The sequence below is a fragment of the Phyllostomus hastatus genome, unplaced genomic scaffold (genome assembly GCF_019186645.2).
Source record: "Phyllostomus hastatus isolate PE091 unplaced genomic scaffold, TTU_PhHast_1.1 phas_contig_948, whole genome shotgun sequence".
Classification (NCBI taxonomy): domain Eukaryota; kingdom Metazoa; phylum Chordata; class Mammalia; order Chiroptera; family Phyllostomidae; genus Phyllostomus; species Phyllostomus hastatus.
Window position 1 is genome coordinate 3,320,857 of NW_025333993.1, and position 24,080 is coordinate 3,344,936.

The 24,080-nt window shown below is 53.3% G+C and overlaps 1 protein-coding gene across 1 annotated transcript in view; it reads left to right on the plus strand.

Annotated features, from left to right (window-relative positions):
- C2CD2 (C2 calcium dependent domain containing 2) overlaps positions 1-24,080 on the plus strand; it is a 50,911-nt gene that overhangs the window by 12,217 nt on the left and 14,614 nt on the right. Inside the window, exons 3-11 of the mRNA XM_045852487.1 lie at positions 9,863-9,982; positions 12,848-12,952; positions 16,031-16,153; positions 16,895-17,021; positions 18,521-18,629; positions 20,065-20,129; positions 21,841-21,965; positions 22,383-22,557; positions 23,630-23,743. Of these exons, the coding sequence (XP_045708443.1) occupies positions 9,863-9,982; positions 12,848-12,952; positions 16,031-16,153; positions 16,895-17,021; positions 18,521-18,629; positions 20,065-20,129; positions 21,841-21,965; positions 22,383-22,557; positions 23,630-23,743 (1,063 nt within the window). The remainder of the gene's footprint in view (positions 1-9,862; positions 9,983-12,847; positions 12,953-16,030; positions 16,154-16,894; positions 17,022-18,520; positions 18,630-20,064; positions 20,130-21,840; positions 21,966-22,382; positions 22,558-23,629; positions 23,744-24,080) is intronic.

The window sequence follows — 24,080 nt, forward strand, 5'->3', positions numbered from 1 at the left end:
CCCCGCCAGCCCAACCTACCCGAGGTTGTCACGTGGACAGTGCCCCCCAGTGACGCAAGCAGGCCCTCTGTGTTACAGGCACTTAGGGATCGCATCCCTGTGGGGTGGGCAATTCCTGTTTGGTGTTTTCTGCCACCCTCCCAAGTCAGAGAGGGACAGAGTGCTCAGGGCTGGCCCGGAGGTGACGAGAAGGGAGCAGACACTGGAAACCACAGTAGGCCGTGTTTAAAGGTCTCGCTGTGTGTGTAGTACCATGGAAAGTGGGTGGTTAGTGCGTGCTTGTTTGAATACAATCACAGAACTACTGCCTGCCCATTAAAAAGTCACAGGCCGTTTAGAAGGGTAGAAACTTTCCTTTTTTAACGCCTGCACTGAGCCCTCCTCCCTCGGCTGCGCCGGAGACCTTTTACCTTCCTAGGCAGATGGCGAAGTGTCTACACGGTCCTGTTTTGCTTTACAAGTTTCTTCGTAGTGCTTAACTTTTACGTGTTCTCAGCCCGACGAAGACATGAGAATCTGTCATTGCCTTGTGCCGTGGCTCACGCTGCCTGCCTCGGACAAGCTGGCCGGCCAGCGGGTGGACAGGCCCCGGGGCCCTGAGGACAGGGTCTGGCGGTGCAGTGTGTGGCAGGAGGGCTGGGCGGCCCGGGTCCCGTGCACGCCCACCAGTGGGGACACCCTGCCGGGATCTGCCTGGCTTCCGGGAAGCTGGGAGCAAGACCCACCTGGGTGCTTGGACCCTGTCCGTGGCCTTCTCCTCTCTTGGACCAGCATCTCGGCTGACCGCAGCACGCTCCAGGGCGTCCCTGGGCAAAGGGATCCAGCCAGGCTCCTGCAGGTTCCTCCCGTAACAGTCCGCAGTGGGAGGTTCCTTCTCATCCCTGCATTCAATGCAGGTGAGCCCACAGCGGCTAACGTGCCCGCGCTGCCTGCTGGGCAGGGTGCTGACCTGCACAGCTGGCCGCCCCCCCTCCCACTGGACCCCAAGTGTACGTTGAAGCCTATGTCCACATTGTTGTGTGTTCTCTCGACGTCCTGTTCAGGGTAACTCCCGAGAAGGAAAATCGACGGAGCCCGAGGCCCTCGAGCAGCTGTTGCAGGAGGAATACGGGGTGTGATTTTAAGGACGTGGCCTCCCCTTTTCAGTTCCCTCCACACTGTCAGGCTGCATCTCCCTCGTCTCTCACTCAGCCCTGACACACATGGATGACATCGAGCTCATGACAGAGACAAGCCTGCCTGGCCCAAGGGGGTCTGGCGTGTAGCCACGTCTGTGCTCCCTTAGCGGAGGATGGGGGCTCTGGTCTGCCTGTGGGAGCCTCTTCTGGGTTTGTGCTTGGTCTTAAGCCTCCCTGCAGCCCCCCAGGGTCGGGACCTGCCCTGCGCTGCTCTCTGGGTGCCCTACACCTGGGCTTCCCTCCTGCAATCCCCGAAGACCCCCCTGTGCCAAAGTCATCACCTTTGCAGACACCTGGCTCCTCGGCAAACCTGCCTCGGGGTCCTGCATGGAAAGTGGGGTCTCGCTATGGAGCAGGTGGAGCCGCCCTGCAGGAGGACCCCGGCACCTGCAGCCCGGCCGGGTCGGGCAGGCGGAGCTGCGCGCTCATAACGCTCCTGCCACCAAGTGCATGGGTTTTCCCTTCTGCCCAGCAACCAGTCTCCGGCTCCCTTGGGCATTCAGCAGTTCAGCTGGACTCGCGCAGGGACTAGCGCAGGGCTCACACGCAGGTTAAGGGCTCTGCCCCACAGGTCTGTCCCCACAGAAGAGGCCAATCCCAAGCCAGAGCCACCCCTCCTCTGAGTGACTGGCTATAAAACTGGGGGTTCCCACTTCTCCTCAGGGTCGATAATCTGCTAGAACAGCTCACAGAACTCGGGAAACCCGTTTGCTTCCTGTTGCCAGTTAGTTTGTAGCACAGGACACAGGCTCGGGAGCAGCCGCGTGCAGGAGACACACGTGCAGGGCCCGGTGGGGACGGGGTCGGCTTCCAGCTCCCTCTGCGGGCATTGCCCTCCCGGCGCCTCTCATGCTGACCGACCCACAGCCTCTGGTCCCCTTGTCGGGGGCATCTTGTGGTGGTTCCATGATGTAGGCAGGATTGGTGAAGTCACTGGCCATTGGTGATTGAATTCTGTCTCTGGCCCCTCGCCCCTCCCGGGAGGTTGGGAGGAGGGCCGGAACTTCCAGCCCCTCTAGTCCTGTCTGGGTCTTGCTGGTGACCAGCCCTCCTCCTGAGCTAGCCAGTGGCCCCAGCCACCAGCACACAAGACACGTCACTCGGGAGACCCCAAGGGTTTTTGGAACAGGGTGCTAGGAACTGGAGACAGGGACCAGATATTTATTACGAGCAGCAGCCTTGCTGGGCTCGTGACATGTTCCTAAGAAAAGTCTCCCCTGCGGGGAGCCCGTGCTGGACTGGCCAGCTGGGCACCTTTTCAGAGGGCCTCCAGCATCCCTGTCCCCTGGGTTCACCATGTGTGGGTCCACATTCTCTGCCTGGGCTGCCCAGGCCCAGTGACCTGCGAGGGCTGTATGGGGAGGCCACCCCTCTGCCCCGGGGCATTCTGGGGGAGCCGCCACCTTTACACTCCCCTCCGGGGGCTCCCTCCGCCTCCTGTCCAGGCCCCACGAGCACCGGGCGCTCTTCTCTGTCCCAGACCGTGACTACGTCCTCACACGGAGCAGCAACTTTCCACCTGCATTCTCTTTCCTCACCTCCTGGGAGAGGCTCGCTCCAGAATGTGTGACCCAGAAAAAGGAAACCTTGATTTCAATATCGCCCGTGGCTTACGAGCCAGCTCTTCCTCCGCACGGTGCGGCAACTGCCCTTCCTGGCGTGTCCCTGGGCCCCCGAGTCACGTCCCTGGGCTGCCAGTCCTACAGCTCCGTGCAGGTGTGAGGCCCAGGGGCGCGGCATGGACGCTTCTCGGAGTGCATCAGGGTTTGGGCGCCTGCCCTGTGACGGGCACTCTGCTGCAGTGGCCATGGACTTCTTTCGTTTCGGAAGCAGACTAAATGTCTCTTTGAAGTAACGTCTGTTTGGAAAGCTTGTCAGTTAACAGGCTGGAAGTGATCTTTAGAGATCAGCAGTGTTGCCGGCTTTCTTAGGGTGAGGCCAAGTGTTACGTGGAAAGCGTTATGTATCCTGGATTTCGGTACCATTCATAAATACATAGAGGCTTCTAAGGAATGACCAGCTGTGGGTCAAAGTTTTAGGTAAATGGAATAACCCAGCAGCACAGGGGGCCAGCCATGAAGCCAGGGAGACGCTGGTTGGATCTGGGCCTGTTTTGGGTGCTTCCTTCTCTCCCGAACTGCAGGTGCTGTGTGTATGTGTGAAGGGTTAGTCCGTCCCTGGCGGGGCCGCGAGGGCAGCAGCCTGCGTGGTGCTCTGCGGGAAGGCAGGATGCCGCCACGTCTCCACTCCTGATGCTGTAGGGTGTGGCCAGCCCTGGGCCATGGGCCGTAGTCCATCCTCATGGTGCTAGAACACTCCTCTGCCCGAACAAGTGTTGTGCCCACTGTACAGAGGGGAAAACTAAGGCAAAGAGGGTCCAAGTCACTTGGCCAAAGTGGCCAGGAGCGATTAAGTCTCGGAGGCTGGATTTGAACCCCAGTTGGCCCCCAGAAATGAGCTCCCACCACCGCACACCGTAAGCAGCCCTGTGACGATTGTTTTTGCATTTTTGTAGTATTATTTCACTTAAGCCCTCACTCCCACCCTCGCCAGGAAAGAGATCACGAAGATAGGAAAAGAGAACTGAAAGGCATTAATCAGCTTTCGTTTCCATAAAGCCAAAGCAACACAGAATTGGGCAATCGCCTGGGATTTCCCCCCAGATCATTTCGCATTGCGTGTCGGGGAATCCCACAGCTGACACTGGGTGTGTATCGTGTATTGTGGACACATGTTTGTTTTTTTTTTTCTAAGGCTAGCTGTTATACATTTATACACTGAAATATACTCTGCGAGCTTCTGGAATCTCCACTGCTCTTTCCAAACCTCAGTGGGTCCCCTGGTTTGCAAAGGTTCAAAGTCGATCATGTTCGTCTCTCTATTGCAGGGAGGATGTTTGGTCGATTTTTTTTTTTTTTTTTTGCTTTTGCTTTTGCTTTGCATGACTTGAAATTCCAGGCAGTCCATTAACCTGGAATTTATGCTAAAATGCTAACAGGTTGTGAAATTGTTTTGAACTGGGTCTTTCCAAGGCAGGGAGCGCTTCCTCGGGGGTGGGGAGGTGTGGGGGGAGACACCTGTTTGTTTGGGCTCAGGAACGGTTGGGTGTAGCCTGACTCCGCCGACCGGAGAGAATCCGGTGAGAGGACCCTCGGGCCAGTGGTGGTTTTTGTTTGGGTGTCGGTGGTTTTTGTTTGGGTGTCAGTGGTTTTGTTTGGGTGTCGGTGGTTTTGTTTGGGTGTCAGTGGTTTTGTTTGGGTGTCGAAACAGAGCGTGGGTGTTAGGGCTGGATGTGACAGAGTGACCTGGCCCCAGACCAGAGCACCCACAGCCAGCCTGGAAAAGAACCAGTTTCTTGCCCTTCATCTTAAAGGGAATGTATGGCATGTGTTTCTTTTTTTTTTTTTTAAGTTTTCTTTTGAAGATTTTATTTATTTATTTTAAGAGAGGGGAAGGGAGGGAGAAAGAGAGGAAGAGAAACATCATTGTGTGGTTGCTGGGAGCTGTGGCCTGCAACCCAAGCATGTGCCCTGACGGGGAAATGAACCTGCAATGCTTTGGTTCACAGCCCGCACTCAATCCACTGAGCTACGCCAGCCAGGGCTGGATTTTACTTTTAAAATGGAGCCTCTGTTCCAGAGTAGAAACAATATTTTATATCAGATCCATGCTGTATTTTTAAAAAATATTTATTTAATTTTTAGCAAGAAAGGAAGGGAGGGAGAAAGAGAGGGAGAAAAAAGAAACATCAGTGTGAGCCACTCACAGGCACCCCCTACCAGGGACTGAACCCACAGCCCAGGCATATGTCCTGACTGGGAATCGAACCGGCGACCTTTTGCTTTGCAAGATAATGCCCAACCAACTGAGCCACACCCGTCAAGGCTCAAGCCATGCTATCTTCAGGAATCTTTACAGAGCTGAAACTCAGTCACAGAGTTGGGAATGAAACCTGATTGGGAACTCCAGATGATTAGCGAAGGATTTTTCCTTCCATTTTATTTCGGAGTTGTCTTCTCAGGATGTTACACAGGATGATTCAAATGAAAAATATTCAATGACATCAACCTTTCTGGATGCGTTTTTTCTCGGCTGTGCTCCTAGTTCTCTTGGAGACAAAAGTAATTAAATTGTTGCCAGTTCTCCCAAGTGTTCTCTGCGAGAAGAAGCTGAGGCAACCGTACAAAAGGCTGAGTCGGAAGGGGAAATGGGAAGAGGGGGGCGCGGGGTGCGGGGGGAGGCATCAGGGGACACTCTGGTTGGTAAGCAGCAGCCAGACTTGGGAGTGCCCGGCCTGGCCTTCTTTGGCCCCGCGCTGAACAAGGGAACACAGTTTCAACGTGACAGCTGTTTGTGCAGGGTTGCGAGGGTGCAGGTCTTGACGCGGGATCCTGTTGTGCGTGTCGTGGTGCAATGTCCTCGCTTTCACATTCTGACGGCGCCTCTGTCTGCTGCCTTCTCTTTGCATCCCGGAAGTGGACCAGGGATGCCCTGACCGTCACCTGTCCCGTAATCCGGTCCAGGTATTTGTGGACCGAAAAAAAAAAAAAAAGGTTCTATAGGAAGTAACCTCCCAGGGTGGTCTGATCTTGAATGCCTAATGGGTCAGGTCATCCTGAGAGATCACACCCCAGGCACGTAACTTCTTTAGGAAAAGGCTTATCCTTGCCTTCATCAAGCCCTATTAGTTCCATCCACACCTCTAGGTTAACACACCTTTGAAAAGCCCCCTGTCAGACCCCTCCTTCCAAAGCCTGATGCCCCTCAAGAGAGCACACAATCTTCACTGTCCCGTAATCTGGTCCCCGCCTGGCTTTCTCCCGCCATCCTGTGCTCTTCCTTATGGTCTCCCCTGACCTCCAAATGCATAAAAGAAGCACTTTTCTGAGTCTGTTGAGATCTTGCTTCCAGGTGCATCCTCTGTTTGGCTCAAATATGTTTTTATACAAATTCTCTGCAGGTTTGTATGTTTTTATGTCAACATGCTCCTTGAGTTCAAGACTTCTGCCTTTGGGACCTTTCCCACGCGTTGCCCCCGCTCCCTTTAGTGCCTTCCTGAGTGCAGAGGAAGGGGGTTTTTTTGGGACACTCAGCCCAGCCTTCTGTTACTGGACTTTGGAATGGTTTGTGGAGCCGAGCAGGTCCTTGCTGGCTTTGGGAGAACGATCTCAGAATAACGCGGCACGTTCGTGGTGTCTGTTGCCACAGGCCCTCATTCCTGTGCTCTTGGCCCTGTGGGGTCTGGCTCTGGGGCCCGTGGGTGCGCTTCTGTTCTCGGACAGGTCCTCGGCCCTCTCACCGATACGAGACCTTGATTCTCTTTAGCTTGAAAGATCCAGCGTCACTCTCAGACCGCTCCGTGGGGAAGCCAAGCCTCGAGGCTGGAAGAGCTCCAGGCCACTGGGACTCTCTGAGGAGCTAACCGGGAACCCGCAGCAGGCTGGAGAGTCTGGGGCAGACCGAGATCAGGGCCTCCGTCTGCAGTGGCTGTCAGCCCTGGACCTCCTGGCCACGCAGGGCGGCTGACTGGCTGGGGTCTGTTCCCCGGGGACCCTGCCTTCTGCTGTTCCATGAGAGGGACCCTCCCGGTGGCGAGGCCTTGCCCCTGTCCCCTGGGCTGACAGAATTTAATCCCCATTGTGGATAACACCTTAATGCACTAAAAGGAGATCACTTAATTTCTAAAAGCTCCTTTGCGTGTCATTCTCATCCATTTGACAAATGGACTGTTGTTATTCTCCGGGTGGCGGGAGGGCAGAGGCTGGCCTGGAGAGCATGTGGCCCGATCGTTGTCCCCGCGCCTGGCCTCGTGGGAGCAGTGGTAGCGCTTTGTTTGGCCGCTGTGGAGGCGGGATCGGTGGTGGTTTTCATTAGCGTCCCAAGCAGAGCGCTGCAGGGAGGCCGGGAAATGGTTGCTGTGCGGGACTTGGTTTTATTTAGAGGGTTGGACGGAGGCCGTCAGCTGGGAGGGCCCTCCAGCGGGGCTTCTGGGGAGAGCTGTTCGGCCCGTGGATGCGTGCCTCACTCTCGGCACAAATCTCCTTGACACGACTGGTGCGGTGATCGAGTCTTCGGGGCCTAACCTTCCAGGAATTCTAATGCCTTTTTTTCCCAAGATTTTATTTATTTGTTTGTTTGTTTATTTATTTATTTATTTATTTATTTATTTATTTTAGAGAGGGAGAAGGGAAGGAGAAAGAGAGGGAGAGGAACATCAATGTGTGGTTGCCCCTCATGTGCCTCCAACCCAGGCATGTGCCCTGACTGGGAATCGAACTGGTGACCTTTTGGTTCGCAGGCTGGCACTCAGTCCACTGAGCTTCACCAGCCAGGGCTCTAATGTCTTTTCAAGTTGTGTGTGTGTGTGTGCATTTATTTGGTTGTAATCAAGGGCCGGAGCTGTCTGTGTATCAAGGAGTGGAGCTGTGGGGAGGCTCCTTGTAGAGCTGGATCGAAGGAAGCCACCTCTTGGTTGCTTGAGTCAGGGTGCTAATAAAGTTGTTGGTTTTCTTTTTTTTTTTTTTAAGTTTTTTTTTTATCCTCACCCAAGGACATTTTTTCACTGCTTTTAGAAAGAGAGGAAGGGAGAAAGAGATAGAGAGACATCGATGTAGGAGAGAAGCATCGACCCATCTCCTCCCATAAGCACCTGGACCGGGATTGAACCCACAACCCAGGCATGCGCCCTGACCTGGAATTGAACCCACAACTTTTCAGTTACAGAAGGACATTCCAACTGAGTCACACCAGCCAGGGCTAAAGTTGTCCGTCTTCTTGGTAAAATTCTAGTTGGCTTAGTATCGAAGATCCCAAAGCTATAGGAGAAGTAAACCAGTCAATTTATCTGGTTGTCTGCTTTCTACAGAAAAAAGACATGGGTGCTGAGACAAGGGACAGTGAATTTTCTCTGCGTCATGTCGGTTGTGTGCAGAACTCACTTGGCATCAAACCATGTGCCTCCAAAAAGGACAGTTTATAGGGCATTTATTTTTGAAAAATGAATAGATGACATTTCTTATACAAACATTTTCTTGTTCCAACCTCCCGTGATCTCTGGAGATGCCATAGTATGATGAGGATACTGTAGCTAATCCACGTAAATGAGTCTTCGGGAAGTGACCTTCCAAGGATGGGCGGAAATAAGGGCTGGCAGTTTCCTGCCAGCACTGAGCATGGGCAAGATTCCCTTCTTTGGGGTCTGTGCCTGGAGGTCTTCTGTGGTAGCTACAGGAAGTTGATCCCTTGCTGGGGGGCCTGGGATACAGGTGTGTTTTTGTTGGTGGGGGCGGGGCAGGTGGGCTTGGAGCAGAGAGACGCTGGACGTTGGGAGGAAGGAGCCAGGGACCAGGAAAAGGAAAGAGGGGACGTTCTAGCCTGAACTTTGTGAAGGAGTAGGCTCTGACCAAAGGACTATTTTGATCATCTTTGCACTGGTATTTTCTATTCTGATAAACCCCTCAGAGAATGAAAAAACATTCTCTTTCTTCCCAAGTAGCAGCCTCGCATGTGGGGTCAGCAGGTCCCTTGGGACGTGGAGGGGGTCCCGTCCTGTGCCGTCTCGCTCTCAGCCCTCCGATGGCCTGGCTTTGGCCAGACATGCCGGTCACCGCTTAGCCTCCCTCCCTCCTCCACCACCGCCCCGTCTGCCAACGGGCGTGCGCCGGGCACCTGGCCTGGAAGTCACCCCACCCTGGGCCCGCTTGACATGCTGCCAGCAGGGTGGCTGAGCCCTCATCCCTCAAGATCTGCTTCTGCAGAGGAATTCTGGGGCAGGAGCTGGATATTTAACCACTGTTGAAGTCATCCCTCTAAAACATTTTGTGATTTACTTTTTTAAAAGATTTTATTTTCAGAGAGAGGGTGAGAGAGGGAGGGAGAGAAGTATCGATGTGCAAGAAGTACATTAATCGGCTGCCTCTTGCACCCCCTAAATCAGGGACCTGGCCCACAACCCAGGCATGTGCCCTGACTGGGAATTGAACTGGTGACCGACCCCTCAGTTTGCAGGCTGGAGCTCAGTCCACTGAGCTACACCAGCCAGCGCAAATGCTTTGTGATTTACATCAGGAGTATGGCCTGGTTTATTCCTGGTGTCATTACTTGTCTTCCTAAACGAGCTCATTTGATAATTCTATTTTTAAAGCTGTATAATTTCATAGCTGTTTAATATTTCATATGTTCTTTGAATTATTCCCCCATCTTTGAAAACCATGATAAGCTAAAATTGATTTAGATAGGAACAATTTCTTGTGTTCTGGATACATTAAAAAAATTTTTTTTACTTGTCACACGTATAACTTATTTTCTTTTTAAGGCTCATTTTTTAGTGAGAGCTGATGGCTAATGGGTTTCACTTTTGTGACTGTGGAGCCGTCTGGGGAATTTAAACCGCCCCCCGCGTGGAGAAATAGGACAGAGCGGTATCTAGAGAAAAGAGTCTTTACATGTGGAGGGAGCCCAACAACGAGATGTGGGGAAGAAAGACGTTAGCTCCCGAGAAAGCCATTGGGAAGAGAAGATTTGAAGTATTTTTTCCAGTTTTCTGAATAATAGAAAAGATGTGCATCTGGGTATTTCTCCAAGTTTGAAACTCTAAAGCCTCATCCTTGCTGATCTCTCTCTCTCTCTCTCTGTCTATCCCTCTGTCCCCTAAAGTTCCATTAAACTTCTCTCGTCCCCCTCAGGTGGTGTCTTGTCATGTGGTGGGCAAGACCATCCAGTTCCTGGTCAGCGCGGGGCCGGCCGAGCCCGAGGACGCGGGGCGCCAGCGGTACGGCGTGCAGCTCACGCCCCTGCATCTGCAGGTGAGGTCGGGTGGGCTGCGCCGGCCGGGCTATGGGAAACCGTTCTCAGAAACTCACAGGGCCCGTTTATTAGTTGCCGTTCATTTCCTAACTTCCCAGCTGTCCCCCACCCTCCATATCGACTCTGTGGATATAAAATAGTGCGTGTGATACGTGTGTTATATACATACACATTCACACACGTATACATTCATGTAGACACACATGTACAGATGCACACATATGTGCACACGTGTGTGAGGAATTTAGAGGTTGCTCACACTCAGAATGGGAGGGGTGGCGTGGTGCGAGGTGCTGAACAGCCCAGGGCGCTGCCGGCGGGCAGGGCCGGGTGAGCGGCTGTTTCGGAACCAGCTCTGGGCCTCGGAGGGCGGCCGCCACTCGGAAGAACAGCTCGGGGGCCGGACTGGGGCTTCCTCGTTTTAGTTCCAGACGGCGTCAACTTTGAAAGACCCCTTATTGTTTCTGTAAGTTGAAAAATGAGGATTACCATTATAATTTGGGTAATAGACATTATAACTATTATGATAGACATGTAACTATTGTATATGTCTACTCATAGCCTAGGAATTGAATAGTCTATGTAACTGAATTATAGAATTCAGTTACGAATATATATATATAATTCAATATATAATCAAATACATAATTATAATTATATATGAATCACATATTGAATTATATTTACATATTTGTATTCATGTATATTTATATATGAATTATACATTCATATAAATAATCTCTGAATATTTATAATGATATATAGCGATTATGTAGAGAGACGTATATAATAATTATAACAGACTCACAGGTGACACTTCCGGACTGCTGAGCGGCCACATAACTGCGCGTCCCTGACGTGAAGCAGCAGATCACGGAAGCCCCCTGTTCAGGAGTGTGTGACGATCGTGAACTTCTGCGTGTTTTAACAGTCACTGCCGATTCAACCCTGTGTTCCCTCCCCTCTGTCCTTGTGGTTGGCTGCTAATTTGGGGGACTGAGCCTAAGTCACCCAGGATTCTCAACCGGAAGGGAAGATGATACTCCATAGGCTTTTCTTACAAAGCCACGGTTTTAAATACGCTGGGCGAACAAGATTTTCCGGCCACCTGAATAGTTTGATTTTCTGAAATCTAGCCCCCCTCCCCCTACAATAACACCCCCTCTTGGAGTTGAAGAGGTTAAGTGTTGGCCTCATGGGCTTGTCAGATATCAATGCCTCCTACTCCCCCCCCCCAAATTTATGGGGCGGTGTGTCTAGAAAGCAACTTCCGAGTGTGGGGACTCACGTACAGGGCCTCTGACACGTTTCAGGACTGAGGGAGTCCAGCAAGGACCCGAGACGCGAACAGAGCAAGCGTGGTTTCTGAGATGGGTTTCCGTGCCATCGGAGAAGCCCGGACACCAGTAGCACAATTGTATCTTTGATCCCTTAGCACGGTGTCAACGCTGCCCATGGGTTGGTCCCCAGGCGGAGGCGGCTGCCTGAGATGGGTCCATTATTAATGAATGCTCAGGGCCGCTGGCTCCTGCCTGTCTTCCTTCTCCGGATGAAAGGGGCACACAGGGGCCCACCGTGGGGCCCGCTGCCACGCCCCCCCTCGCCCCCCGGCCCGGCTCCGGGACCTGTGTTGATGAAATGCAAGTGCACCTGTTCTGGATTCACCAGGGAGGGTATCCCTTCTCTTGCCCTCTCCCTGGCACAGAGGAGGGTCCCGAGTGTTCAGAAACACTGGAGCCATCCTTTCCTCCCTTTGGTTGGGGGCTGTGGCGGAGGTTGGAGATGGGAAGAGCCGAGATTTTTGTCTCCGGCTGAAAAGCGAGAAGGCTGGCGTTTTCGTTGGCTGCGGCCGTGAAAACAAATGACCGCAAACTCAGCTTAACGCAGCACAGATTTGTGATGTCCCTGTTCTTGGGGCCTGGTTCCAGCACAGGCTACAATCCAGGTGTTGGCGGGCCTTCCGGAAGCTCCAGGGGAGAACCTGTTCCTTGCTCGTTCTGGTTGTTGGCAGAATTCAGCTCCTTACGGTGGGAGGATGGAGAGCCGGTGGGAGGATGGAGAGCTGGCTCTGTGCTGGCCGTCAGCCGTGGGCAGCTCCCGGCTTCCGGAGCCAGCCGTGTCTCTGGGCTCCGGGCATCTGTCCTCCATCCTCACGTCACACCTCTGGCGTGCTCTGCTGCCTTCCTATTCCATCTGTAAGGGCTCATAGGATCCCCCGGGCTCCCCAGGACAACCTGGGACCACCTGCCCATCCCAGGGTTCTTCCCCTAATTGCACCTGCAGCGTCCCTTTGGCTGCGTGAGGTCACATATTCACAGGTGGCAAGGATTGGGGTGTGGACATCTTGTGGGGGCCACGTTTCTGCCACAACGGATGGGGAGGGTTGAATGGGACACGGTGAGAGGTCAGAGTCCGGGCAGAGGTTGTGTGGTGGTCCGGGCAAGAGAGGACCAGAACGCCAGCATGCTGTGAGCACGGCCCTCAGGGCGTGGGGCTGGCCCGGGCAGCCTGGTTCCTTCCCCTTGACCTCTTGCTGATGCTCCCGGAAGAGAAATGCAGAGTGCAGAGACTTTGAAGTAGCCTGCAGAGCCTCCGTGACATCTGGCCGTCAGCCACCAACCCCGAGGTTCCTTGCTGAGTGGCGGGTGGAGGCAGAGGCGAGTGCGGGTAGTGAGGGGGAAGGTCGGAGTGTGGGACCCTTCGCTTTATTGCGAGAGCACCTGGTGCGGCACCGGGGGGCGACGCAGTTGCCTGAGGAATCAGCGAGCACACCCAGACGTGCGCACACACACACACGGAGGTGCACGGTGAGGCCCCGGGGCAGGCACAGCCCTCCGATAACCCCTGTCACTTTCCTCTTCAAGCTGGAGCTGCACATGAAGGAGAAGAGGGAGGACATTCAGATCCGCTGGTCGTTCGTCCGCGTGCCGGAGATGGCCATCTCGGTCCAGCCCAGAGCACCGGGGGAGGTCAGTGCGTGCGTTTGTGTCGGGGCCCCCGCGGCGTATCGTGAACGCGTGGGCGTGGTGGTGGGTTCCGTGCCTGCTCTCGCCCCGGCTGCACCTGGATTCCCCTGGCAGCTGCTCAGGATCCTGCGGGCTGCCTGCCACCCCCATGTGGGCGCAACTGGGCTGGGAAGTTTGTAAGCACGCGTGTGTGGCCGAGGTGGGGAACCACCGAAGGGATGAAACCTCGGTTTTCCTCGGCATTCTGTCACACCTGGTTGTCAGGCCCGCTCTCCTGCGGCCACTGGGGCCGAGCCCAGCCGGCTCCGTGGGGGGAGGGGGGTGATGACTATGTTTTGGAACCACGCAGACATGATGGTGGTACAACTCTTTGAATGCAGGAAATGCCACTAAATGCGTACTGTAAAATGGTTACTTTTTTTTTAAGATGTTTGGGGTTTTTTAAAAATATTTTATTTGTTTATTTTTAGAGAGGGAAGGGAGGGAGAAAGAGAGAGAGAGAGAGAGAGAAACATCAATGTGCAGTTGCTGGGGGCCGTGGCCTGCAACCCAGGCATGTGCCCTGACTGGGAATCGAACCTGCGATGCTTTGGTTCGCAGCCCGTGCTCAATCCACTGAGCTATGCCAGCCAGGGCTAAAATGGTTACTTTTATGGTATGTGAACTTTACTTCAATTAGAAGCTAAGGTGTCGAGGAGCGTTTGAAGAGAGAGGGGTGGCAGAGCGGTTGTGCGATGCAGACCCTGGAGCCTTAACATCTGGGTCTGCCTCCCGGCTTGGCCGCTTCTGAGCTGTGTGACCCTCCCCTCTGTGCCTCACCTCTCTGCGCCTCAGTTTCCTCGCCTGTAAAGTAGGGACAGGGATATTCAAGGTGGTCATGAAGATTAAACTAGTAATAGTAAGTGTGTAAGATCAAGCCTGACACATCCTAAGAGTGATGTCAGCAGTAGCTATTTTGATTCTTATTCGTTCAGAGAGTGGATTTTCAGTAAATGGCAGACTTGGCCACAGTTTGCCGTAACAAGGCCCGGCCAGCCGGTTGTCTTTGGACACTGCCGACCAGTCTCTGAGGTCACTTCCAGACGCATGCATTGAGAGGTTTGCAGGTCTGTAGTCCTGGGTAGGCTGCAGCCCCCCCCAGCGAAGGTATTTACACCAGAGGTGACAAGGCACACCAGGGGGCCCCAGAGTCTTCAGTGGCCGAGCTGGGATCGGGACCAGGGCTGCCAGGCGCTGGCAAACACTGCACTGCAGCTGCTGTCCCGAAACCACGAGCAACGGCGTGGACGCCTGCGCAGCCAGCCGCACTCTGTTCAAATCAGAGCCTGGTTTTAAGAGTTCACAACGAAAGCTTTAATTAATATTTAAACAGGAATTTAATTGAAGTTTTTAAAAATAGATCTGCTTGCTTAAAGATTGCTCCTGAGAGCCCTGGCTGGTGTGGCTCAGTGGATTGAGTGCTGGCCTGTGAACCAAAGGGTCGCCGGTTTGATTCCCAGTCAGGGCACATGTCTGAGTTGCGGGCCAGGTCCCCAGTAGGGAGTGCTCGAGAGGCAACCACACACTGATGTTTCTCTCCCTCTCTTTCCCTCTCCCTTCCCCTCTCTAAAAAAATAAAGTAAGTAAAATCTTTTTTTATTTTAAAAAAAGATTGTTCCTGAGATACGATATACAGAACAGTGCCCATGTTGTCGGCGCCCAGCTTGGGGCTTTCACGTACCACACACTCCTGGGTGCCCAGCACCCAGCTCAATAACTAGGGGAGCAGCTCCCCAGGGACCTCCTCTGCCCTCTTCTACTCACTGCCCCCGGCCCCCACCAAGGGTAAACCGTCCTCCTGACTCCACCGAGTGTGAGTTATCTGTGTGTGTAACTGATTACCACAAACCTAGCAGCAAAAAACAACACGGGTGTATTATCTCCTAGTTTTTGTCCGTCAGTCTGGGCAGGGCTGAGAAGGGTCTCACAGGCGGTAACCACAGTCTCGGCCACACTGCACCTCTCCAGAGCTCAGGACCCTCCTCCCGGCTCGTGTGGTTGTTGGCAAAACTCAGTGCCTTGTGACTGTAGGACTGAGGTCCCAGTTCTTTGCTGGCTGTCAGCTGTGGGCTGCTCTCAGCTCCCAAGTCCCTGCCCTGTGGCCTCTTCACATTGTGGAAGCTTACTTCCTCAAGGTCAGCAGGAGAAATCCCTTCTCCAGTGTGCTCAGAGGAAGTCTTATATAACACACAGGTTGTCATTGTGTCACCTGGGCTGTATCCACCGGCAGAGGGCGAGCCTCAGGTCCCGCCTGCACTTGAGGTGAGGGGTCATCTTAGAATCCTGCCCGCCTTGTGCAAACAGCTCAGGCTGGTTGTGCCTGTTTCCGTCCTTTATGTACAGGGAGCACACAGTAGGGCTTTTCTGTGTGTGGCACCTCTCACTCCCCATCACGTCTGCCGGAGCCATCTGTGTCTCGTGGGTGGTTTCTTCTGTTTGTGCTCATCGCCCCGAAGCATTCCATTGTGTGACGGCCCCATGATTTGTGGGCCCATTTAGCTACGGGTGGACACTTAGGTAGTTTCCAGTTTGGGGCTGCTATGAATAGTGGCACTGTGAACGTTCTGGAATGTGCGGACACAATTCCGCTGGGTATTAATTACTGTCGATTTACAGATCTTGACATCTGGCTGTGCAAGTTTCCAACTTCGTTGTTCTTCTAAGAGCCTATCTTCATTCTTATCAGGACGTTCCATGTGTTTGGATACTCTTTAATTAAAAAAAAGTCAATGTCCAAGAAAGAAAAAACACATGTCTGTATGTTTGGGGGAAAGGACTGAAAAGGATATGCATGGAAATATTAGAATTTCTATGGTGCCCATGATTAAATTTTTTAAGGTGAATTGTTTCTGAGATCGGTGAAAAGGACCCCCTTTCCCAGATGCCTCCCGGGTCCTGGTCTGACCTCCCGGAGCCCCGGCCGGCGACACCCAGTGTGTTCATCCCAGGGACACAGTGAGCGGAGCCGGCGCTCACCTGGCCTGTCACGTGTGTGCATGCGTGACTCTGACATGATTCGGTGACTTCCTCCTCTCTCGGCAGGCCCAGGAGGCCGAGGTGAATGTCATCTGTGAAACTCTCAAGGACATCCTGAAGTACCTGGTCAGTTCCGCCTGCCCGTCGGTGGTTCTGAGCACCAAACCTGTGGACACGAGGGAAGTTCAGGTAAACCTGTTCTCGGGGTGTGGGCCCCCATTCGGGACTGTGGTCCACCTCTGGGGAGAGACGGCGTGCGTTTGCCACACTCCTCCCCTCTCGGTGATAGAGCCAGGTTGCGCCGGCGCCTGCCCTCTGGTCACTAGTAACCGTGCTCTGGGGAGGCTCTGTGGTCAGGGCTCAGGCTTGCAAAGCCCCATGGGATGGCAGGAAGAGGGCCACTCAGCACAGTCTGACCCCGATGAGGCCTGACCCTCCACCTTTTGGGAGCTCAAACTTGACTCTTGACTCTCCATTCGGAGCCTGCATTGTAGACCTGGTCCTTCCAGGGCTGAGGGACCTGGGAAAACGACTCAGCCCTGAGAAGGTGCCCCGGTGCAGGCAGAGCAAGGCGCACTGGATAGGCATGCTGTCTGGCCCAGGCCGAGGACAGCCTGGGTGGGGACCCGCGGCCTGGGGACCCGCGGCCTGGGGAGGGCAGCCACTGCCTCTGCAGTGCCTGGCCTGGGTCAGCCCTGGGCCCACATGTTCATTCCAGCATCCGCCCACAGCACGGTTCTGGGGAGCCCTCCCTGGCTGAACGCGTTGCTGCTTTGGGGATACAGATGGCTCCCAAGCAGGGGCACGGTTCTGGCGGATGGTGCCCGACCCTCCGGTGAGGAGGGCAGCTGTCACTGGGCAGACCCCGCTGCCCACCACCCCACCCTCCGCTGCCCCGAGGGTCACGCACGGCTCCTTCTCTTCCGGCAGAGTCTCCGGCGCACCCCGTCTGCCTCTCAGGAACCCTGCCCCCCCAAACCTCCAAGGGCTCACGATCTCAAATTACTGGTGAAGAACATCCGAGCCTCGCTGCTAAACGATCCTGGTGCTTCTTCAGGTGAGTGGCGGTCGGCCGGAGCGCTGGGTGACGACGGCAGGTGCCTGGCCTGCCGTGGAAGGGGCTGTCCCACAGCTTGGGCAGGGGGAGGGGTGATCTGAGGGTTCTTGGTGGCTCCCTCCAGTTGGGTCTGCAGTGTGATCCTGCCTCTGAGGAGAGAGCCCCAAAACTGTAATAATAATGCAATAGTCCGCCAAGTGACAACCTGGATTTTGGAAACAGGAAGGAAGGAAGGAAGGAAGGAAGGAAGGAAGGAACGCAATGGTAGCTTCACCCTTTTCCCTGAGCCTGGAAGGCACTACCCTTCTTTTCTTCCCCCTTGTCCCCCACTATCAAACCCGACAATGCACGTTAAGCATCCCTGACCCTTCTGCTGTCCTGGAAGGTGAGGCGCCACACGAGTGGTTTACGGGTGCAGACAGCCTGCCGTCTGAGTGAGGACAAAAGTGATCCCCAGAATGGACGACTTTTTGGGGGGTTCTGGGTCACCACTGAGACCCCAACAGTGTGGTAGCTCAGGACAGGACTCGGCTCTCCCCTTCGATTCGGTTTTGCCGAGAGCAGGAGGAACTTCTCTTGTCTGAGACCGCTGGGGGTTACTTCTCTCTGCCTGCAAGGAGTGTCCTTTTGCTCCAAGTGCAGACAAGCCGTGTGTAACAACCAAGACCCTGTCTGCAAAGCTGGTGTGGGAGGTAGTTTTGGTGACAGCGGTTGCGTGCTTCCCTCTGAAGCCCCGCGCTTACTGACTAAGAGGGGACTTCCTGGGAGTTGGTTGGCCCGGGTTGGGGTCCCTGTCGGGGTCTGAGTCTCCCTCAGAAGCCGACGGTGAAGACTAATGAGTCAGGCTCTGTGTGTGAAACCCCTAACGCCACCAGGCACGTGGGATCAGTAGATTCCAGTGACTGTCAGTCACGCACTGTATTTACGGCCATGCGATGGTGGATGGGCAGGCCTCGCCTGGAGGCAGAATCAGCAGCCCGAGCGTGCCTCCAGGGGCTGCCTCATGACCCGGAACTACACCCCGGGAAAGGTGTGCAGTGAGCAGAGTCAGGTGTGAAGAACACACCCGTTGTTTGTTGTACGCCGGGCGGTGGGTTCTGGGAGTCATCCCAGGTGCCCTGCCTTTGGCGAGTGCTGGGTCTTGTCCAGAAGTGGGGGCCGCATCCCTGCTGCAGTCAGGTCGCCCCCGGGAAGGGTCCCCCACTGCGAGGCTGTGCCTGCGGCCAGAACCAAGGGGCGAGCAGGCAACTGGGGTCCTTCCAGCGGGGGGGGGGGGGCTCTGCATGTGAAGTGGGGTGCCAAATCTTTAACCCCAAATGAAGCAGGGTGCTTTGGGAGCTCGTACATGGCCAATGGAAGATGAAATGGCCCCGGAGAAGTGTGAGCGAGCCCCGACCTTAGGCATTTTCATGGAGCCTTTCTTTGATACGCAGAAGTGTCTTGAAGCAATGCACAGACGAGAGTAAAAGGCCACGCGGTGCCCCTTTGCTTGGTTACAGGCAACCGCAACCTCCGCTGTGCCGCTCGGCTGAACCAGCCCGTTCAGAAGTTCTCCAGCGCCCTCCTGAAACACACTGCTGACCTCACTTGGGAAGGAGAGTTCACCTTGTGCGTGCAGCTCGGTTGCCATGGGCCTGGGTTTCCATGGTGACACCTACTCAAGACTGCCAACTCCTGCGATCATTTTGTAGCACCAGAAAAGTGTTTTGGTTTTTTTTATTTAAAAAAAGTGTATTAAGCATCCGAGGTAGCTTTAAGTCAAACATAGATTTCTTTTCTTTTTTTTTTTACTTTATTTGTATTGGTGACACTATGACAGATGTCCCCATTCTCCCCATGTCCCCCATCCCCAAACATAGATTCCTTTTTGAAGACAGCTCTGTATATGGCCCAAAGATATTCAGTGACATTTAATATCCACTTCTCATGTTAAAAATCTTAATGAGAACAAGATACATGGGCATGTTTTTAAAGAGATCTTTAAGAAGTCACTGAAAGGGATAAACACCAGAAGCAGTCCCACTGAAGTCAAGAGACAGATACCCACTGTTTGTTCTAGAAGCTCTGGTCAGTGCCATTAGATAAGATAAAGAGACTACCCCCCCCCCACCCCCCCCCCACCCCCCCAGCAAGGAAGGCAAAGTGGTCATTAGCTGGAGCTGTTACTGTAGGTCTAGACGACTCAGGCAAAGCCGTTAAAACCGTGAGAAGTAATAGTGGACATAGGATAGAAGTAATAATATAAAAACTAATATAAACAATATTTCACTAAAGTGAAAAAATAAAATATATAAATATTTTGTTTTAAAATATATTTTTAAAAATATAACATATAAAGTATTTTTTAAAATATAAAAGTCACTTTCTGAGGCTTGAACAATAGACAAATACAAATATAGAAGAAGAAAATATTCCATGTATAATATAAAGAGCTTTTATAAATCATTAACAAAAATACAATGCTCTCTTAGAAAATTGGTCAAAATTTTCAAACTAGAAAGAAAAAAGCAAGAACTGTAGATAGAAACTTACGAAAATATGTTTAATCTCAGAACTAGTGAAAGTAACGCAAACTCACACGAAAGAGACAGCTTTGCACCTTTCCAGTGTCTGAAGAGTAAGAGTGAGAATGGCCGATGGAAGTGTGAATTGGAATAACCATGTGGGCGGTCATCAATGGGTATAAAATAAAGAAAATCTCAAATGCACACACCATTCGACAATTACTGTTTTCTTAAGGAAGTGATCACGCAGTTGCATGAAGATGCGTGGATGAGAGTGTTTAGCTCAGCGGGTTTATGATGATGAAAAATTAAAACAACCCACCCCTTACTAAGGGTTGGTTGTTAATTGGCTAAGGACAATCTCTTAAGGCCAAATAGCGGGATACTAAACACCTATTGACAGTAACCATTTCTGGATAGTGAGGTTGCTAATAATCTTCATATTTTTGGTGAAAATATTGATGATGCCTGAAAAAAATACTATTTCAGAAAAGCAAGAAAGCATGTGAAGGACTCACAGCTGTTTTTCCCTTGCACAGCGAGTTGAACGCCAAGTCGAAGGAGCTGCACCTGCAGATTTCCGAGGATGGGCCGGCCTCAGAAGGTGGGTGGTGAGCAGGTGGGTGGAGACGGAGGCCCTGCTCTCTGGGAGGGTCATCCAGCGCCCCCGCCAGGGCCCTGGGAAGCTGGGGAGGGCGGGGGACCCCGAGGAGGCCCGCCCCTCCCCCCAACCATCTGGGGCTTCCCAAGGGAATGTTTAGTCGAAAGTCCATTTCGGTTATTAACAAAGTTGTACATTTTGGGAAAGAATACCATATTTTGCTGCATATAATGCGCGCCTACATTTTACTACCATCTATGTATAATGTGCAGCCTTATTTTTCCCTCAAGAACTTGAGCATTATACATGGCAAACTACGGGATAGTCATCTGGTTTGGTTTTTTATTTTGGCTTGTTTGTTTTTTTAACAAATAACCGAAATTTTTTATTTAACAATTCTTGGCTCAGAGGATCAGTTCTCAACCCCTTTAGGCTCAACAGACCTTTTTAAGAAAACCTCTTAATTGTGGTGAAATAAATGTAACAAAACGTATCCTCTCAACCATTTTTAGTGTAGTTCGGTGGCCTTCAGCACGGTGGCATGAAGGTGCGGTCATCACCGCCCTCTGTCGCCAGAAGTTGTCCATCCTCCCAGGCTGAAACCCAGTCCCCATCCCCCTCCAGCGCCCCACCCCTCCCCCGGCCACGGTTGCCTCTCTCACCTGGCTTTTTCTTGTAAAATAAGCTACAGTAGCTCGAGTGGAACACCTGCTTTAGATACAAGAAAGCAGCAATTAGAGGTAAAAAAAATCGCTAAAGTGAACGTAAACCTGTGGGAAGGAAAATGCCTGTGTACAGATCAGTAGTTTTAATATTTATTGATTTTTTTAAAAAATCCCCATAAACACACCAAATCCAAGAAGTGGGGAGGCCTCCTGGGGCTTGTCCCGGGGTGAACCCAGGCCGTTTGCTTATCTCCTAACAGCGCAAACACACAGGAAGAAGCCATTGCTGCTTCGAGAGCATTCTGAGGCAGCCCCGTTGGCCTGCGGCCTCGAGATAACTGGGCCGGGCTGCTCGCGAGATAAGAGGGGCCCTATTGGCCTGGAGACGGTGACTCCGAGTTGACCCTGGGCCTGCTCCGCTGGAATTCCAGCCCAGCCCCGCGGGGTGGGGCCTGAAATTCCAAACTCAGACAGACACACACACACAGGACAGAGCAATATGGAGCCTTTACTCAGACACACATTTTAACATTTGCCCTGTTTCCTTTATTATTATTCGTGCTCACACTTGGTCACTGTTGCTGGTGCACGTGGTCTCTCTGTCAGCCCCCACGCGAGCACACACATTTGGGCAAACGTGGGGACCGCCGGGGAGCACTTCTCTGCATCTTGGTCTTTTTACCCCTAAATTCCTCAGCGTGCATTTCTTGCGGATGGGGCGTTCTCACGCGTCTGCGGTGCGCTGAGACCAGCCTCCTGCACCAATGCCGACCCCGTTCTCTAATCCAGTGTTGTCCCCGACTTCTGTCGTGGGACCCACGGCTGATGCTCACGGCAGCAGCGGCCTTCCACTGCAGCACGGGTTCAGACGCTGCCAGGGATCGTCACGCCTCTCCTCCTCCTCTGTTGCTCTGGCCCTGACATTTGTCAGAGGTTCTCCAGGGAACAGGACGGGACCGGGAGCTGGTCCGGTGGCAGCGGCGCACGCCGACCTCTTCGCCGTCCTGGAAGCACGCACAGTGCCCATTGCTCGTGTCCTGTCTTTTCAGCCCCGCTGGCGACGGCCACCGTCCCGTTAGATTTGTTCAAGAAGCAGCCTTCCGGGCCACAGAGCTTTACACTGACCAGCGGGCCCTCGGCGGGCAGTTCGGTGCTGGGCTCGGTCACCGCAGAGGTAGGTGGCCAAGTTGCCCCTTAGGATGAGGAGCATCTTCACTTGTGTCCGTCCGTCTTGCTGTGGCTCGAGCGTGAAATAAGGAGTTCACCTGAGAAGAGCTGTGCATTCCTAGACTTGACTGTGACCCTTGCTGCCCTTGACCTGGTCGAGGTGTCTGCCATGTGAAGTAACTTCCTGAGGCTGCTCCCCGTGGGCCTAACCCAGAAAGGGCTGTCATTTCCTTTGTCCCTTCAGCTCGTGTCCCCATCACACGTGTTGCACGGCTGGGTCTCAGCAGGGGTCTCATCGTCCTTGGTTGGTTCTGGGGAGCCCTGGGTTCGCTCCGATACTAACCGCAGTTCACTCCGACACCCACTGGGGAGGCCAGGGGTGGCCTTCGCACCCCCACCCACGCATGGCCTGCCTTCCCCGCAGTTCTGTTACGTGGAGCCCGCTGAGGCAAAGTCCTGGCAGACCCCTCTGCCCGCGCCCGCTGCCAAGATAGAAAAGGACCGCACGGTGATGCCTTGTGGGACTGTGGTCACGACCGTCACCGCCGTGAAAACCAAGCCTCGCTTTGACTCGGGGAGGGCGTCCCCGCTGAGCTCCGGTGAGAGGAGACACGGTGTCCCTGCGACACGTCCCCCACGCCCTGCGACCCCGCTGCCCGCGGGCGTCTGCCCCGGGCTGCAGCGCTGTTGCTGGGGTCCTCTCGTGGCCCGGGGAGCGTGGTGGTTGGCGAGACGTTCGTGCACTGTTTTTTGTTTGTTTTTTTTTTTTAAAGAAAACTATCTTCCTATTTTGTCAAGTAAATGACAAGCTGAAGCAAGGGTCAACCCTGTAGTGTATTTTAAAGCTAAAATTGAGGTAATTGGGTGAAACAGCTGGTTACATTAAGAACTCCGTCACATTTATGTGGGGACAGCATGCGCTCTTGAAACACAGGATGTATGGTCAGTGTGGAGTGTCTCGTGTTAAGAGTCACGGATCAGAAGGCTTGATGTGCGGTCCTGTCAGACGAGGCCGAATTCTGTGCCTGTCCCCACAGACACCATCTTGGCCACACGTCTGTATGCCTGTGTGACTTCTTATTTTTTATATATATATATATATATATAAAATTTATTTTTTTTAAGATTTTATTTATTTATTTTTAGAGAAAGGAAGGAAAGGAGAGAGGGAGAGAAACATCAATGTGTGGTTGGCTCTCATACGTCCCCTACTGGGACCTGGCCTGCAACCCAGGCACGTGCCCCAGATAGGGAATAGAACCAGCAACCTTTCGGTTTGCAGGCTGGCACTCAATCCACTGAGCCACACCAGCCAGGGCTGATTTCTTATTATTTTTAAAATGTATGCTGTCTATCTGCCCATACGAAAGTATAATCTTTCCAGAATAGGTTGCTCGACACAGTTCTTGAATGCAAAACAGAACGTGACATTCTCCCTTAATTAAAACCTTTCTGAAATTTTGTTTAAACTTGAGCTTCCGTTTTGGCACTGCCTGTTCCTCCAAACCAAAAGAAAAGAATAAGAGAGGTTGTTAAAAAAAACTCTTGGGGTCCGTCCCGTGCCTTTCCCAACGACACGAGACGGAGCTGAACTCAGGTGTGAGCTCACTCCCCCTACCTGGATTCAGATGGCGTGGGGGGGCCATCGTAACCAGGACCTGTCCCTGGCAGAGTCGCCCCTGCGGACGCCCGTCAAGGTGCGGGTGATCGAGAAGGACATCTCCGTCCAAGCCGTCCCCTGCCACGGCGCTCCCGTCAGCAAGACGCTGTCGTCCTCAGACACAGGTAAGGGGAAAGCGACCCCTGCGGCACCCGCCCACCCGCTGCACCCCCCTCGGTGCGTCTCACGGCCGCTCACCTGGGGAGGGACGAGCCTCCCCTTGGGGAGCCTGGGAAGGTTTTCTCAGTAACGAGGAGAAACCTGGAAGGCAAGGAGGGGAATGGAAGTTGGTCGGGGGCTGGGAACGGCGGCGGCACCCTGCTGTGGCCGAGGGGGTGCTGTAACAGAATAAACGTGAAACCCAGTTTCCGCCTCACGTTCTGAAGTTCCTGAACGTTGTTTTTTTTTTTTTCTGTTGCTCAACACACCGGTTGGTCCATGGGTATCATACGGTTAGGGGGA